General features: G+C 39.9%; 1 protein-coding gene across 3 annotated transcripts in view; it reads right to left on the bottom strand.

The window, feature by feature from the left end:
* The window catches only part of VSTM4 (V-set and transmembrane domain containing 4), a 38,711-nt gene that overhangs the window by 927 nt on the left and 20,443 nt on the right, over positions 1-17,341 (bottom strand). The window contains exons 6-8 of one of the 3 annotated variants that reach the window (XM_040607281.1): positions 14,601-14,707; positions 13,689-13,750; positions 1,429-1,634 (exon numbers count right to left, since the gene is read on the bottom strand). In XM_040607281.1, the coding sequence (XP_040463215.1) occupies positions 1,509-1,634; positions 13,689-13,750; positions 14,601-14,707 (295 nt within the window). In that variant the 3' untranslated portion in view covers positions 1,429-1,508. The other 2 variants (XM_040607282.1, XM_040607284.1) reach the window with 2 other exon arrangements.

Below are 17,341 nucleotides of genomic sequence, written 5' to 3'. Positions count from 1 at the left end.
CCTGGTGAGAAGTTGCTGTATCACTACAAAAGCCTGACCTGTAAAGGAGGAAGCAACTTGGATCACCTTGATTAGGATTTCAAAACCCAGTCCTGCAAGTGCAGCTCCAAAATCCACACTAAATACTGCTGAATGAGCAGACAACGTGGTCCCTCCCAGACCTGGAAAGAACCTGGCACTTGCCAAGTATCAGATCTCCACAACCTGATGGTGAGCTAAAGAGCCTGTGCTTTTATGTCTCTGTTAACAATGCAGTTACTCAGGAGCTAAAGCTTCCCAAGGACTGGAAGATGTTGGGTACCCAACTCTCCCTGAGCTTTGGTGGAATTTGGGCATTGGAGATTTAGGAGCTTGAAAACATCAGTCCAGCTACCCTTCATGACTGAAATGCTCAAGGTGCTGCAGATTATCCCATTTTCCATGAATGTGTATAAAGGAAAAGGAAGAATCCTTTCTCATTTATGAAGAGGTGGAGAAAGAGGAAGAATATTTTGTGTTCTCACATTAAGCTCATTTCCCTATTTCCTGAACCCTGGTCTTTCCAAATAAATAACTCTAAAGTAAGTGAGCGGGGTGTTGACAGAGTCTGCTCCATGCTAAAAGAAAAGCTGTGTGATATTTCCTCTAGATCAGCAGCTCAGTAGTGTCGGCCACAGGAGGAAACTTTTGCAGGCTTGGGAGCACCAGTCTAAATCAAGGCCAAAAGGCTAGAGCGTCCTGGCTCTGTCAAAGTCTTACTCACCATCAAGCTTTTCCTATTCCCAGTCAGAATTAAAAAAAAAGATCGAATCATGGAAAACGTTCCCAAGCTATAAATTCTTCCTTAAATCAATGGGGTTTCACTACAAATGTTTCCTTTGGATTATTTTGAAATGTTTGACTTCAAGCACTTAAGAACTTTACTAAAAGTAACATAAGTTTTTAAGGATGACGTCATTTAGAAAGTGAACTTGAAAATATAGAAACCAAATCCTTCTTATAACTATTTCTGGAGGGGAAAAAAAATCAGAAAAAGTAATTTCAGCTTTTTCTTTGCTGTAGAAAAAAGTCTCCACTTTACTGAGCTAATATTTTTCTGATGGGAAAAACAGCATTAGATTGAGAAATTTCCTGATCAGCGGTCTTTGTCTTCAGAAGCAGATTGATGTGCACGAATCCTGCCACTAGTCCTTCTGAGGCGTGCAGAGATGTTGATGTTTACAGCTGAACTCATCAAATTAGCATCAAAGAAGGAACAGCGTTTAGTATTGAAAATGCCCCAGGTAGAACTTCAGTCCAATAGAAACAGAGGGGCTGAACACTTGGAAGGGTGTCCCTGGGATGTCACTCGTAGACCAGCTGTTTTTTCTATCATCACTTTCAACTACATTTTGTTTAGAAGTCTCATAGGAAAATAGAAGCGCATGAATGGAAATTAAAAAAAATAGGGCATTTTTATGATTTTTATTAATAAACAGCACAGCAAGAATTAAATAGAACACAAAGGACATTTATACAGGCATGAACTATTACAGCTTGTTCTCCTCAAAGAGTATCTGTGCATAGACTGTTGTACTGGGAATGCCTTTGGCTTCCTGAATCGGCTTCATAAGTTCAAGTTCAGCGTATGTTAAATTCTCCTCTGTGATTTTTGGCTAGAAACAGAACCAGCAAATTAGTTATAATGTTGTTACCACTAAAGGTAAATATTCCATAGAATGGGCTATATTTTTTCTGTCACACATCCTAATTCCACTGTGCTGTTAATCAGTTTAGTCTGCATTAGTTAGTTCACAGAAGATGAAATAAAAATCATATTAAAAGCAAGTAACAGGAAATAGTGGGATTTTCAGGTTCATTTCTAATTTCTGCTTGTTTCTCAAGCACTGAACATTTTAATTTGACAATTAAAATATTGGAGATTTGAAATATATGTGTTAGCAAAATGTTCAGCCTCTTTAATCCTAAATTTCTCAATTTAATTTTAGTTATTGCAGTTTCACAATTTGAAATATATATGCCAAATTTGCTTCCCAGCTGTAAACCTTGGACCAGTTACATCTCTAATCACAGCCATGTCACAGTATCTCTTATAATGTTTCTTAACAGAACCAAGAAACCTGTTAAAAATATGAAGGCGGCAGCAAAAATTGATAGATTTGAGCCACTGTCTTTCCAATGAGATTTCACCACTTTTGCCATGTTATAGATGAGTTCAGAGTTTAGAGCAAAGGCCATACCACCCAAGCTGTCTGATGTATTACAGTAGCTGAGTTTTAGCATTAAAACTGTAAAACTTAGCTAAGGGAGAAGTTAGCAAGAAAATTGACGGGACAAATTTCACATGGGTGACAGAAGCACTGCTTACTGCTGTTGGGGACTTCATCCAGACTTAGAGTGGTAGCTTAGAGGAGGAAAGCCTTGTCTTGTGTTCCTTTGTGTGTGTTGGCTCATCACTTGTGAGTGGGTTGTTCATGTCAAATTCACCTCAGAAAATGAAGCAACAAACAAAAGAGTTGCTGTAGATTATTATGTGGGGCCTTAGTACTTGAAAAGGATTTCATTTCATCTGTAGAAGATTAAAATCTGTGCTCCCTGAAGAAGGGTGAAGTGCTAAGGCCCTGTGCAAGTGAAGGACTGGAGAATCTGGGGTTTTATCATCTTGGGTACTGTTCTACCTGAGTATAACTGTGTCCTCAAGTTTAAGCCTAAAAAGGGCAATTAAAACAAAACCTAAAATATTTCAGCCATGCAAATTTTTTGCAGTCACAGGGCTATACCTTATAGTAAAAGTTGCATCTCTGAGATCAAGGAAGGCTTTGCCAATTGTAAACTGAAAATTGACTCAAAGTTCATAAATCAAGATTTTCCACACGGTATTTAAATGTTATAATGAAGAAACTGACAATATTTTCCAAGGCAAAGAATTTCCTTTATATTTTATTTACTGCTATTTATTTCTTTCTGATTTAACATAAATGATTCCTGTTTCTTTGAAATGTGTTTGAATAATTGTTATATTGCCTCCTGGCTAAAAAGGTAAACATCTAATATCCTCTGAAATCGGTCCCTGTTCTCCCCTGCTTCCTGTCTTTTGCACTGCTCTGGAATCCTCTCATTTTGCTTTGACAGTTGCTCAGACTCTGCATTTCAGATTGTTTCCCTCTGGGTGGATCAGTTTACACTTTTCCAGCATTAATTTAATCTTATTTCTTCTCTGTAGATCTGGTCCTGAAATACTTTTTACAGCAGCTGCTGCAAGTGGTATCACTGAAGGCAGTTGATCTTTGCCTGTGAGTGAAGGCCATCTGCAGGGCTAACTGCAGGACTGTAACCTTTGCATTTGATTATTCACATGGTCCTCCCTCCCTCCCTCCCTCCCTCCCTCCCTCCCTCCCTCCCTCCCCTTCTTGCATGGGTAGTTCTAGTTGATCTTAGTTTCTGGTATTCATGCACTATCAAATGTTCCACTGTTGACTACACAGAAAATTTCCTGCTTTCATTGAATTTTCTGGTGTGATGATGCAAAAGGATTTCCTGTGGATCCCAGCCTCATCTTGTATGTAACAAATGAAATCACACATTTCTTTGTACATTATGGGGACTGAAGTGAACCACAATGTCTAGAAAGACATCTGTCCTATCCTGCCTTTGGCTTAAAGAGTTAAAAAAACCACCTTTGTCAACTGCTCTGATGTTTAATTAATTTTCTATATTCCCCCTCTTCTTTCTAGCCTGAGAGTATTAGTCTTAGTTTCTAGGCATTTAAGTTGTTTTTGTCTTTTACAATATGTTAAAGATTCCTTTTGAGATTTCAAAATTATACTTGCCCATCTATTCAGTAGATAGCACAGAGCCTAATACAGGAGTTAAATTGAGGCTGGACATCACAACAACACCAGCAAATACTGAAGATTTTATTTTCAGTGTGTGATAGCACATCTAGTCTGTGTTTGAAGGTGTTGGAAGTTTTGCTGTCAACTTCAGTGTCACCTCAGACCCTCAGCGCAGAATGATACACTGAATGTGAAAAGCCTCCTAAAAATGAATCTGATAAAACTGCAAACAAGCTGTTGGTCACTGCCAGAGTAAAACTCTACATTTCCTATGACTGACCCAGTGCACCTTTTGAAGTAGGAATATTTGCATTGTTCTGTAGCATTCAGTTGCTCAGGGCAAGCTAAATTTGTATATGCCTTCCCTTTTGCTGTTTAATTGTATTTCATGTTATGTTTCCATTTAGAAAATGCTGCATGTCCTAAAATAGCCAACCCAACGCCCAGCTCATGTAAATTTTAGAACTAAGATTTATGAAATCATATTGTCCAGGTGTTTTATTATATTATCTCAAAATTGCATTGTTTTCCAGTGTAGATTATCTCTTTATTCTTACTTTATTCTATTATGTTTGGATATGAAAAATAACACTAGATTCCCCAAAACAAGTCATTGGGCAGTAGTGGCTGATGTGTTGCTTTCATACATTTTTATGATGTTCCTATAGTAAACATAATTTAATAAAGCCAAAACACACTAAATAAATAATTGCATCTAGAAAAGCAATAAAACCAAATAAAATTAGTACTTTCATAAGTGGAAAAGGTACTTCAATTACTGCTACAAGCAACAGCACACCATAAAATGTGTAGAATAATTTCCCTTATGCATATTTCTAGTATGTAATAATTTGATTGAAAATATAAGGAAACACACAGGAGGTTCAAAATTGTGAAAGGTATACAGTTTGCAGCAAAGGATGCGTAATAACAGTGCATGGAACCAACACTACTTTAAAGTACCTATGGTAGCCAGGGTTTTACTCCATGCGCTCTTCTGTACTTCATTTATCAACCATGTTTAATGTAATTTTGCTGGTTTGTTTGTCCAAAACCAATTTTTTTGAACAGACAAGGGAAGAAAACTAATTCTACAATTTCATTTCTCATTTGGATTGGATAACATTTTGGCAGTGTAAACCTGGAACCATGCCACCACCTCCTTTTTGGAACAATAGCGTGACTTTAATAAGTGATGTTATAGATGGAACTGATAGTAAGGCGGAAGAGGAAGAGGCAGTGAATGACTGGTCATTCACCTCTCTCTTTCGATCCTGGCTCTTCACTTAGGAGGTCTTTGGGATTTATATGGCTACAACGTCCTTTCCTGAAAAATTACATTGTTGTTCTAAAATAACATTGAAATTATTTCTTTAAATGCAATTCTTTTCCAGTGTAACATTTCTACATACAGTCTTTATCTTGTATGTCTGTTTTCTCATCTTGGGATCATACGCTTTGCAGAAATATAAATTAGGAAGAGTCACCATTTTCCAGTATATCTTAAAACTATTCCTCTTCCAGATTTCTTCCAGTCACAGGGCTTACCATGGGCAACTAGTTGAACAAGTTCACTCATGGGAACATTTTTCTTAATAAACAACCTGCAGTGTCTATCATGTGAATATTTAAAAGAAACTGAAGTATGTGTATACATAGTTTTGGTTTTATTGGGTTTGTGCAGTATATAAATATGTTAGAAATTACCTAGAAGCGTTGGGGTTTAAAAGAAAATTACTCTGATTTTGATGTCATAATGACCAGGAATCTCTATTTTGCTCTTCTTAGGCTTATCTAGTTTGTGTTTTGGCAGCCTCAAGGATGTTTTCTGCAGTTAGACCAAAAGTTCCTGAAGTTTTAACTATGACCACTTTTGTCCAGATTTGTAATTAGATATGAAGTAAACAAGCATATAATAACCTCATAAATTTAACTTGTCTGGAAAAACAACTGATGCCAACTTACACTTATGGATTGCTGCAATCTCAGTGTTCAATGACCACACCAGTTATAATGAAGATGACACAATGAATGTGAATTTCTAAATTTAAAAAAAATATAATTTCCCTAATTCTAGTTTACTATCAAAAATAAGCAGAAAAAGGCTCACTTCCTGATTCACTTCAGTTTAAAATATTTTAGTGACTATTGCTGCAGACATTTGCCTTGGAATTCGGTCTCTTTATGATCACATGTGATAGAAGGGGGTTTTGGGGATATGATGCAGAATGACTTTAACATGGGACCAGGGCAAGAAAATTAGGTTTATAAACCAAAATGAATTTTCACCTGAATTTTCTGAATGCAGAAAAATGAGTTTTCTGCATTTAACAAGCCTGTGTCCCAAGTTCCAGTCAGAGCTTCATAATATCTTTAATAACTCATATCTCCTGCAGCAACACTTGAAAGTGAAACCCTTCCTTCACTGGTATGGTCTACGCTTGTGGGTGAACGGATTAGGCCAGCAAGGATAAAACCTTGCCAGTTGTACGTATGTTTGCTGATTTGATTGCCAGTACATGGCAGACTGCCACCTATGGAGTGGCCATGCTGTGCTGTTTGGTGCACAATGCGGTACTAAGAGGATGCTATAGGAAATGTAAATGGGAAAGATAGAGTCAAGAGGTGGTGGTGAGGTTTGTTTCATCCAGACTCTTAAGAGCTGGACTTCTCTCCAGGTTACCCCACAGCACAAAGTAAGCAGCCCTGGCTCAGTGCCATGAAGTAGCTCTCCTAGCAAGCACTTGCTGAAACTACCATATTTTCTCTTCCTTCTTCTTGCAAAGGCCAAACTCTAATCTTTGGTCTTTTCCTTTTTATATTTGAGAAATTTTTGTTTTGTAGTCTGCTTTGTAGTCACACTTGCTAAAGGGGTCCACAGGAAAAATGTGGGTATTGTCCAGATGGCACAGCTCATGAACATCCTATGTCACTGCCTGAGCACACTCAGTCAGAAAGGGTCGAGACAGGACTGTCCAGGCCAACTGGATGGGCTTTGGCCACAGAGACAGTGTTGCTTCTCTCTGCACGCATGCCCAGATGGGAGGAAACTACATACTGCATATAGCCTAAGGAAAAGGGGCTGGCCCTTCTTCTCCTTTCTATGTCTCATTTTTATAAGCATCTTTTTTTGAAGCTGTGGGAGAGGGCAGCATATAGCTGGCAGCTTGGCCATCATCGGTGGGTCAGTTACAGAGGTGAGGGTAACAGTGTGCTGAAACAAAGATTCGGCATGTGTGGTGGGCGGGCTGCAGCTTCCTTCTCTGGGCCACCAGGGAGGCAGCACATGCTAGTAGTAGGGTCAGGCAGGATTTTGCAAAGTTAATAGTGAGAAAACTCACTGTAGCTTCAGAGAGAAAAAGATTCATTTTTTTAAAAATACACTGGAAAACCCCTCTCTAGAATGTATGGTCTTTCTTGTGCTGAAGGCAGTAGTGCTCCTCAGGGCCTTAGATACACTTTATGTTTAAACTCTATGAACTTCAGTGGGGTGGCTCCCTCAGTAAGGCAGTAACTTAACTTGGGAGTCAGAAAGAGATCTTTTGCTTTTTCTCTCTTTAGAGCTTTGGGTGTTTACTGGTGTCAGTGTCTTGATTGCAGGCAGAAGGCCAGAGAGATTCCCCTCAAAGAGAGTAGCTTCAAAAATTACTTCTGCTGATCTTCATGACAACCTGAAGCTAGATCTGCAAGATGAGAGCTATCCCTTAGAAATGTAACTGCTGGCCAGTAAGAGTGCTGAAATATCAAGGGAGCCATTGCCTTCTCACTGCCAAAGCTGAGAAATGTGACATTGGAAAATGTGGTGAGTAGGAAGCATGACTTTTAGTGGCATTATCAGTTAAAAAAGGACAGGTTCTTTCCCTTAAGATGCCTATTTTTTACTCCCTAGAGTAAAAAATACTTCCCAGACTCCATGAGAAAAATATCTACAATTTGTGAAGCCTCTTTCAGCATTGCATCTAAATTTTTCTATTGAATCCCACAGAAATTGTGATGAAAAAGTCAGAGACAAAGATGATTTACTAAGTCCCATTGAATGATTTTATTTTAAAGAAACAAAATCCCACAAATGTAGGGCAGGCAATGATGCTAAGGGGTGAGCCAGTCCGTCTAAATTAACAAAATTAAATATACCTGGCAGAGGTTTGTCCAGCCTGTTTTAACAGCTTCTGGGGAAGAACATACTCACCTTTGCTAATGCTTTATTCCTTTTACAATTGCAGAGTTATTCCTAGATTCTAACCCAACACTGCTGGAAATCAGGGTGATTTCTTCTTATCCTTCGAAAAGGCCCAAGGAAGTAATTAAAGGTTTTCAGTTCTCTAGTGACACTTTTATTACTGAAAATGTGTCATCACACAAAAATCATCTGCTGTGGGATTTTGTAAATACACAAGTCTTGGCACAATTCCAGCAAGAGATTTTACGTATTTATACAAACTGTTCCTTCTTGGGGGTAAAGATAGCAACCTGTGGTCTGGATGGGAAAGCAGGCATAACTCAGTAGTTTTGAATGTGTTGTGTTCTGAGTGTCAGCCTGAATGTGTAAATGATATTCATGTTCCTATGGACATCTCACAACCTAAGGAGAGACTGGGGAGGGTGGCGGGGGGAGGGATTATTCATCTCGCAGAGAGAGAAATTATATAGACTGAATGGAAATATTCAGGAATCACAGAGAGTCAAGGAAAGAAATGTTCACCGCTCCTTTGTATATCATATGTACAATGTTACTCAAAGTCTGTGGAGATCAATATTGCCTTAAGAAATTGGGAACTTAAATCATCACCCGTTGTTATGTACTGTGGAGGAAACAACTCTTCTAACAGAGGGTGGCATAGCTTTTAATTTAAAATCGTCCAGGAGAAAGGAAGACCTGATTGTTCCAGATCCAGAATCCACAAATTACTGAACAGATGTATTTCAGCTTCCTTTTCCTTTCTCAAAGAAAGGGCCAACAGCACCTATGGGTTAAGACTAGTGAGGAAACCTGCTAGTTGTGCAAAAAGCTGACTAGCCTACCTTTCCTAGCTAGCTTGATGCATATAAAACTGGCTTGAATGATGCGGTACTTAATTATAAGATGAAAAAGAAGACAGGGTAAATGTTCATCAAGTACAATCTTGCAATGTATAAATTTGCCCCCGGCCTGCTGTGAGGCTGAAGCTGCAGGACAGCAGCCTGGAGCACAGCTTAGAAGGCGCAAATTTCCCAGCAATCAAAACCCAAAAGCAGCCCTTTAAAATTTCACAGCTCTGACATGGAAACCAGACTGCAGATAATTCACTTGCACATCTAGACCCCTTTCCCAAAAGAGACCGCCAAGGTCACTCGTCCTGATATACAATGGGGCTGGTTGGTTTATTGTACAATGGGAAATGCACTCCTGAAACCTAGAAGACAAAAGGATTTTTCAGGTGAAGGAAACTTAAGTTTCTGGAGCAGCTTTAGGAGCGCCTGCCTTCATTGCTTGATTCAGGAGCATACACTGAGCTCAATGTGTAATGCTGAAAGCTTGATTTGGCTGAGTACATGCAGATAAGGCCAAGTCACAGCCTTCTCAGTTGCACAAATGTCAATCCTATGTCAAGTTCCTGCTCAAAACAATACCCTCCCACTTTGTCGACATAGAGGAACAGGAAAACTGTCCTTTGAATGAATATTTTCAAATTCCAGACTTTCAGGCAGATTACTTATTACAGAGTAAGCACTTTCAGGGCAAGGACTGTCCTGATCTGCACTGTCTGGCACTCAGCACATTGTCGGCACTTAGCCTATAATGATAGATAAGGATGGGATTTTCAAAGCTGGAGAAAGAAACCTGAGCTTCCCATTTCTGTTACATCTGTGAACACCTGGGAACCCAGATCTCTGAGCTGGCTTTGCAGCTCTCAGCGTAAAATTTATAAGTGGTGCCTGAAAAAGGCAAGCAGGTAGAATGGGTGCCAAAGATTATGCTTTCACTGGAAGTTAACAACATGACTTCCAGAAATTTCCCTCAGTCTTAGATAACCATAAGCCTTTCCTGTTTCTCAAGTAGCTTTGCACCATCATCATCATCATCGAAAGAAAATCTCAGCAATCATGTGGCACCAGGCCGCCAGTGATCCAACCCACGCCGAGATAAGCAATGCTGTCTGCACTGTATGAGCTGAAGGGTAGAAGAATACTTCTCTTAAATAATCAGCCATGGTCACTGAAAGCACTCTGCTTCAGAAGTACCCAGGACCAATATGTATTCTGTGGTGGGGAACAAGAGAAGCCAAATACACTGCAGGAAAGAGATTATTCAAGAGGTTAATTAATGCAGGAGAAGTGGCAGCAGAAGCCAAGTCTTATGTACTGTGTGCTTTACATGTACAATGTGTTTGAAGATCTAAACCCAAGGGGATCATTTGTAATACAGGATATATTTACCTGATTTCAAAATGGGACAATTATATGACTTAGCAGAGGCCACAAAAGTCAGCAGCAGAATCAGGAAGATTCCCTATAGCCTCTTATCTGTGCAGGATTTCCTCCCTTTAAAATTTAGTGTGAAAAGGATGAAGTCAACAACATTTTGCTTAAGTAAAGATTGCAGGATCTGGTCTAACCTTAATCACATCCTTTCCATTGGCTCTACTGAATCACACAGGAGCTCCTAAGCTTGGTGGTGCAAACCTTCATGAAAAGGCACTGAAACCTTTTCATTTAGATGATGTTCTATAACTGACACTCTTGGGCTATGACAACTAATCTCTGGGAGGCAATGAAAGACTTACCAGAAAATTTGGTTGAGGAAGTATGAGATTTATTTCTGCCAACTCAAAGGGCTAAGTACTTAAGGCTATAGCAGAACAGCCCTTAGACAGCAGAATTTGTGGGCCCCTAGAATTTTCTTCTTCCTAATGACTCTCTGTGCTTCTTGCATGCTATAAAAACCATCCCTTTTTGCATTTCAGCATCTCTATTTCCTTTGATCTGTGCACATTTCTCATTGATGCTAATAGAGAATGACACTGATGGGGAATATTTTTGCAACAGGGGGAGCATAGAATTGTTATTCTGGCTAAAGCAAAAGCAATATGACTTAAGCAGAGTTTTTAAAAGGCTTTACTCAAGGCTGTGCAATTGAACATGATATTAGGCTTTCTCTCTTTTTTGTAATTTTCATTGAGATTATGTCCATATTTTATCCAGGTTATTGTATTCTTATAAAATTATATTGCAACCCACTCTAGCATGTTAACAACAAAAGAAATTCTCCAGTTTATTATAAACATCTTTCAAGAAACCAGAAGCACATGTCCTCTGGAAATAATTTTGCTGGTATTTAAGTTATTACAAAAAATTTCCCAAAACACTGGAATTATTTTGTAATGTTCCCTTGTACTCTAGCTTGTTTGCTTAGGTTTTCTAGAATGTTCTCCTAGTGTGGCGGTGTGGTACCTTGCTTGGGTTGCACAGGGAAGCTGCAGAAGTCCAGGAACTCAGCAATTTGAGTGTATCTTTGCTGTGACAATTACCTAGTAACTATGTGCCATCAGTGAAAAAAGACCTAGTGCACACACCAGCTGTGCGATAATTACAGTTGGAAAGAAAAAAATATTTCAACCTGCAGAGACTGAGTAGGATGACAATAATATTTTTTTTCCCCAAAGCAGGCTGAAAATTTAAAATCTGAGGAATTTTTGAGAATTAAGAAAAGGGGGAGGGAAGTTTGCTGAAAATCAAGAAAATTTTTTGTTTAGATGAATCTGATATGTCTTTTTCTCTGTAATTATCACCATTTTGCGTCTTTGTTGAACGTTTTTTTTACTTCAATTAGTTTGATTTCCTCACTGAAAAATCATTTAAAAGCCGAAAAAATTGATTTTTTTTTCTGAGAATACTAAAACATAAAGGATTAACCAACTGTGTTGTAAAGGGAGGCAAGAGGAACAGGAATGGGAAAGAGCTGTGGGGAGTGTCCTGCCCAGCTTCTGAATGTGCCTTACGAACTGACTTGGGTTTAGTTTACTTTGCCCTTTATTGCACTTAATTGCTAGATGAGTTTGGGTCTTGAAAATCCATTAGATAATATTTTTTGATTATTTTCTGACTTCAAACTAATCTATGTCCATAGATTGTGTGTTTTCTGCAGGCTGTGATGTCTCTCCAGGTGCAGTCTGCAGTGAAATATGAAAGGGAGAAGAGCAATGTACGGAAACAGCTGCCAGACTCGAGTCTCAGAGCAAGGCATTAAACCCGAGTCAGCTGGCTGCACACAGCGTGTGATCCTCAGTCACACTAGGGAAGACAAAGCTGATTTCATTGTTTGAAAGGGCTTTGTTCCTGCTCACCTCCTAAGAGTTTGAACCTTGACTGGGGTTGCACAGCAGGAAGGGAAGAGCCAACAGCTATTTGTGGCCCACATCCTTGGATTTATTCCAGAAAGAAAAAGCATCTGGAAACAGATTTACCTCAAGTTCACCATGTGTTGATGTGCTTTATTGACCTGCAGGAAGAGTCTTGAGTGCTTTAACTGATGAGAGCTTTTCCTAGGAGGGCTGAAGACTAACTGATTTCTGATGTAGCCGTGTGCCCGGGAGCAGTGATTAATGTCATGTGCATGCAGCAAAGGGTGGCTGTCATCCCCTTGATGCCAAGTGCTCTCATCTGCCTCTTTGTCCTCTTAGCTTAGCTTTGGCCTGACGCAATTGCCTACCTGCTTGGATATAATGGGGGTTTTATGGACTTTCCTCTATGCCTCTTCCTCTACTGAAACCTGACCTATATGAGCAGAGCCTGGTCAAGGTGCAATCTCTGCAGGACCAGCAGAAGAGAGGTGAGCTCCATACCCAAGCAGCAATATGGCCTAAGATTTTAGCTGAGCTGTTCTGAAGTCACCTGGCATTATGCACGGGTATCCTGTGTCATACCCTTACCACGCTTACAATGGCAGAGGTTATTTACTGACAATTGGTGAGAAGGCTCCCAGTTCCCTCATCTGAAAGTGAAGCCATCACAGTAGCATTCGGGTTATTCACATGACCTAACTGTAGACACACAAGTGACCTAAGTTAGGGAGTTAGTCACTTTGGGCTCTCTTATTGCCAGAGAAGGGAAGAAGGATCCCTACAAGGCAATTCAGAGCATCTAGTCTGAATTAGTAGGGGCATCAGGCTCCTACTCTGGCTTTTCTCTGTTTCTATAGACTATGCAGGGAGCCTAACAGAGCACCCTCCATGTATAGGCAGCAGAAGTTAGTTGATATAGAACTGACTCTATTACCTCTGGATGTCTTGTACAGGTACTGTTTGTTACTAAGGCAGAGAAACATTTCTCCATCTATTTGATTTGTCTGGCATGTATTTGCAGGTTTTCTTTTCAAACAAACTTACATCCAACAGAAGCTGTCATATAAGGGTGGGTTTTTTTACCTTAATACGAGCTATATACATTCATCTTATTCCTGCAGTTCGGTTACTTCTGACTTAACACCACTGTAGGGCAGAATCAGGCTTCTCATTTCTGACTTGAAAAGTCTCAAAAGCAATGTGACCAGTGTGGTTGTGATTCTGTCAGTAACTGGTATTTTTTCCAAAGCACCAGCTGCCAGAAGCATGTGAGAATCAATAGCAGGTTTCATTTAAAAACAGGCTAAATTTGTAGGCACGATGACTGTTAGAAAGCTTGAAAACATAATCCAGTGTAACCTAATGCTCAAAATGAAAAAAAAAAAAAAGCCAAGATAATTCATCACTTGAAAAAGTATTACTTTTAAAAAAAATGACTTGTATGATTTTTAAGCTAATTTATAGTTTCTGAACCTAGAGTTCTGGCAATATTATAGCAATTGTATTGAGAGACAAGAATATGGAGAAAATAATGTCATAGAAAATTACTTACCAGGATCAATTTTCTCTGAGGTTTCAAGAGCTTGGGCTTAGGAAAATTATTGCCTATTGGAGCTATGGAAATAAATATTAAGGGATCATTTCATAGTATCATCGTTCACTGTCATTTTTAGTGTATGCATTAGCAATTTAGAATTTACAGTTTAATAGCAGAATAAGAGCAAATACATGTACTTATACCATAGTTTAACTGTATTTCAGGTAACATTCTACAATGAAGCACAGGACTTATGAATTAGAAAAATTCATAAAATTATAGAGTCTGATATGCAAAACGTGCTGTTTGTGTGCAGCAGCCAAAGCAAATATACTCCTTGAGAACTGATCACTTGTGATCTAACCCACAGTAAACCTTCAGGTCCTTTCCCTCCTCTCTGCTAGTGGCTTAGCACTGTCAGTAGTGCTCAGAAAGCACGCCCAAGACCTTATTAGACTGACCCCAGAGGTAAATGCAAATCCTGTTTGAAAGTGAGGTCCCCAAGAGGTTGATCTTTATCTGCTCAGCTTGCTTGACTTCTCAAGTGCACCTGCAATTTTAAGAGTTCAGTCTGCTGGCTTCCCTCTGTCTATCCTCATGAATTTTCCTCTTGCCTAACTTTAATCTTCTCTTTGAGCAGGGTGAATATTGCTACAGAGGTTCCCCTCTCTCCTCTAATTAGTGGAAGCTGAGACCTCTTGCTTGGACTCAGTGACTAGTTTTTCAGTAGCTAAAGCCGTGGGGAGGTGAGAGCCTGGTCCCAGCGGCATGCACAGGCCGTTCCTTTCCCCACCCATGGGAGCAAGCACAAGTCACCTCCCTGGCAGAGTCAGTGGCAGAGTGTAGGAGTCCTGACATCCCACGCTCTGCTGGCCCTCCATCGTTGTGCTTGGGATTTGAGATACCTCTGCAACTCTGTTTTCATACCTTTTGCTGGGATGGCTGGTGGCTGCTCCAGTTTCTCTTTTTTTTTCTTCACCTTCTTGGGCTGTAGAGGGGACATGCTTGTCACGCTGGTAACTGTCTCCCCAGAGCTACAAAGAAGAGGTCCATATGTGAGGGAACGTTGGAGGCAATGGAGAGAAAGACACCATCCCAGTGAGTTCATGCAAGCACGTCACTTGCCACTTGTGACAGTCCCTGCCCAACAACTTGGATTTTGACCAGGGGATATATTGAAAAACCTCTTAAAGGAGTTGGAAATGCTCTGGGTCTTGCATTTTTTCAGCCATACATCCTGGCTGAGAAACTCAGGAATCTGCTCTGTCCTGGTGCAGAAAATGCAAAGTATGGGGTCTAAACAAGACTCATTTCATAGCACCTATAACACCTTAAAAAAATCTATGGCCCCAGTACTTCACCCAGGATGAGTTTGTACCCACCTGTCCTTGAGGGCCAGAGGCACAGGTGGGCTAGGTGACTTGCATAATCTCACACAGAAAGCATATGGCAAAGCAAAACCTATGCAGTTCCTGGGCTGAGACTGGCTGAGGGGACAGCAGGCCAGGAGGGCATGCAGCATGTCTTCAGAGAGCTCACAAACCCACATTTGAAAAAGCTAGCTTCTTAAAAGAGGACACTGTGCTCAGTGCATATAAAATGGAGAAACTGTGTGCCAGTCTCTAAAATTGGGCATTCTGCAGTACATCTGTGCTAAAAAAGCACTAATAGGTATGAAGGGAGAGCACAAGCTATATTGTAAATAAACTCCAGTCCATAAAAGCTTCTGTGTTTGGGCTACTACGGTTTAACTTCCTCTAAGTCTGAGGTTTTTACCCTTAGCATCTCCCAAAGCCTGAGGCCGTAAATCCTACTTCAAATATTTAGGGTTTGGATATGGTCAGGTTGCAGCAATTGTCACCATGTGTCAGCTGAGCTGTGGTAACCGACTGTGCAGGTACTCCTGGCTTGCAGCTATGATTGTATTGGCTTCACTGGTGATGAAAGCCTTAACTTGCAGCTGGGGTGGGAGGAGAGTGTATAGCAGTTAGTTATGATTACTGCGGTGGTGAAGGTGGCTTGGCAAGCAGTTGTTGCTCAGATGCATCTGATCATGGGCTCACCCTGGGAAGGTTAATGCAGTATGGTTGCGGGGACCTTTCTGTTCTGTGCTGGTGAGTTACACCACACAATGGGATCCAGCCAGGGTCTCCATGGTCATAACACTGACAACACTGATTTCACTGAATTTTAAATCGTTTGTCCCAAGTTGCTGTTCCTCTCCAGGTTCTTTTGCATAATGAAACATTCTCTTTATAAGAATAAAATATTCAAACTGGGCCAAAGTCTTAATGAAAGTTCAGATGTCTCAACTATTGCCCACACAAGAATAACAGAATAACAGACATTATCATTTTACACAGCTGTAAATCCAAATGAATGTCACTACCTTTGGTAAAATTACTCTGGATTTACACTTGCATAGATTACAAAAAAGACTCTGGTTTGCTGATTTTCCCAAGTTCTGTTCCACGTACTCAGTCCAAAACATAGGTTTGCTGCCAAACCTCTTTTAAAGTGTTTAAAAGGTTAAATATTTTCATAATATATCAATCACATAAACTGAAGGTTGCATTAAAATAATATCAAAGTCTGCCTGCACTATTGTGAACCTATCACACAACCATTTGTTTCTGTATTAAAATCAAAACATGAACTGGTTTAAAACCAGCAGGAAATGAAATTGTCCTGCCTGGCTCCATGGCCCAAACACAGCAAACTGCAAGGAACAAAGAATACCAAAAAGGTGATCTTTTAAAAAATATTTCTGGTTTTAATAATACAAGGTCATTAAGGCAGATGTGTAGTTTAAATATATTTGTTATTCTGATATAACTACTTTAAGCACAATATATGGAAAGGCTTAGTGTCAATTCATTACATTAGTTATTATTCCTGCTTTGCCACTGAGAAAGTGAAGCTACAGAGAAACGTATTTGTGGCTTACACTTTTCTTTTAAATGCCAGGGCCATACAGGGTTAACTAATTCTAGGAGATACAATAACTGTACTTGCTGTCTTAGAACTGAGCTCCTCAAACCAAACAAGGAGGCTCAGTAAAGACTCCTTGGCTCTGAAACACTGCCTCTTTGTGAGCTTGCCTTGTTCTATGTCTAAAAGGAAAGTTCATTTTTTATCTTCAGCTCCTCCTCCAACCTCCTGGCTTCTATTTCAACAGTGTCACATTGTGCATTTCTTGAAGGATCTGATGAGTTTTTAAAAGAGCAAGAAAAATATAAGTGTTTGGGGGAAAAACCTGTGGAAGGTGTCTGGCAATCATGGCACCAAGACAGCACTTTCGCTGGAGGTCATGGCTGTCTCGAGCTGGCAACCTAATAAAATTTTGACTTTACTATCCTTATTAGAATCAAGGATGTGGGACTTTTCCTGTTATCTAAATCAGCTATTTCCTCTTTTCAAATGTCTGCAGGGGGATGACAAAAAATTCACTGAATTGAACTGGGAGCTGCCCTGATATTTTCCAAATAGGAAAGCTGTGTGAAAAGGTGACAGGGGTGGAGTGGGCACTTGGTTCTGCTTCAGTCTGGCAGAATTTGCTCCTGCATTGTTAGATTGGCACTGTGGAACAAAGATGTCGAGATGAACAACTTTCTGAGGTGAACACTTCTTTCACCTCAAATTATTTGTCTCCAGAAGAGCAGTCACTG

Source organism: Falco naumanni, chromosome 9 (genome assembly GCF_017639655.2).
Source record: "Falco naumanni isolate bFalNau1 chromosome 9, bFalNau1.pat, whole genome shotgun sequence".
NCBI lineage: Eukaryota > Metazoa > Chordata > Aves > Falconiformes > Falconidae > Falco > Falco naumanni.
Note: the sequence above shows the minus strand (reverse complement) of the source record. Positions and strands in the feature narration are given on the sequence as shown.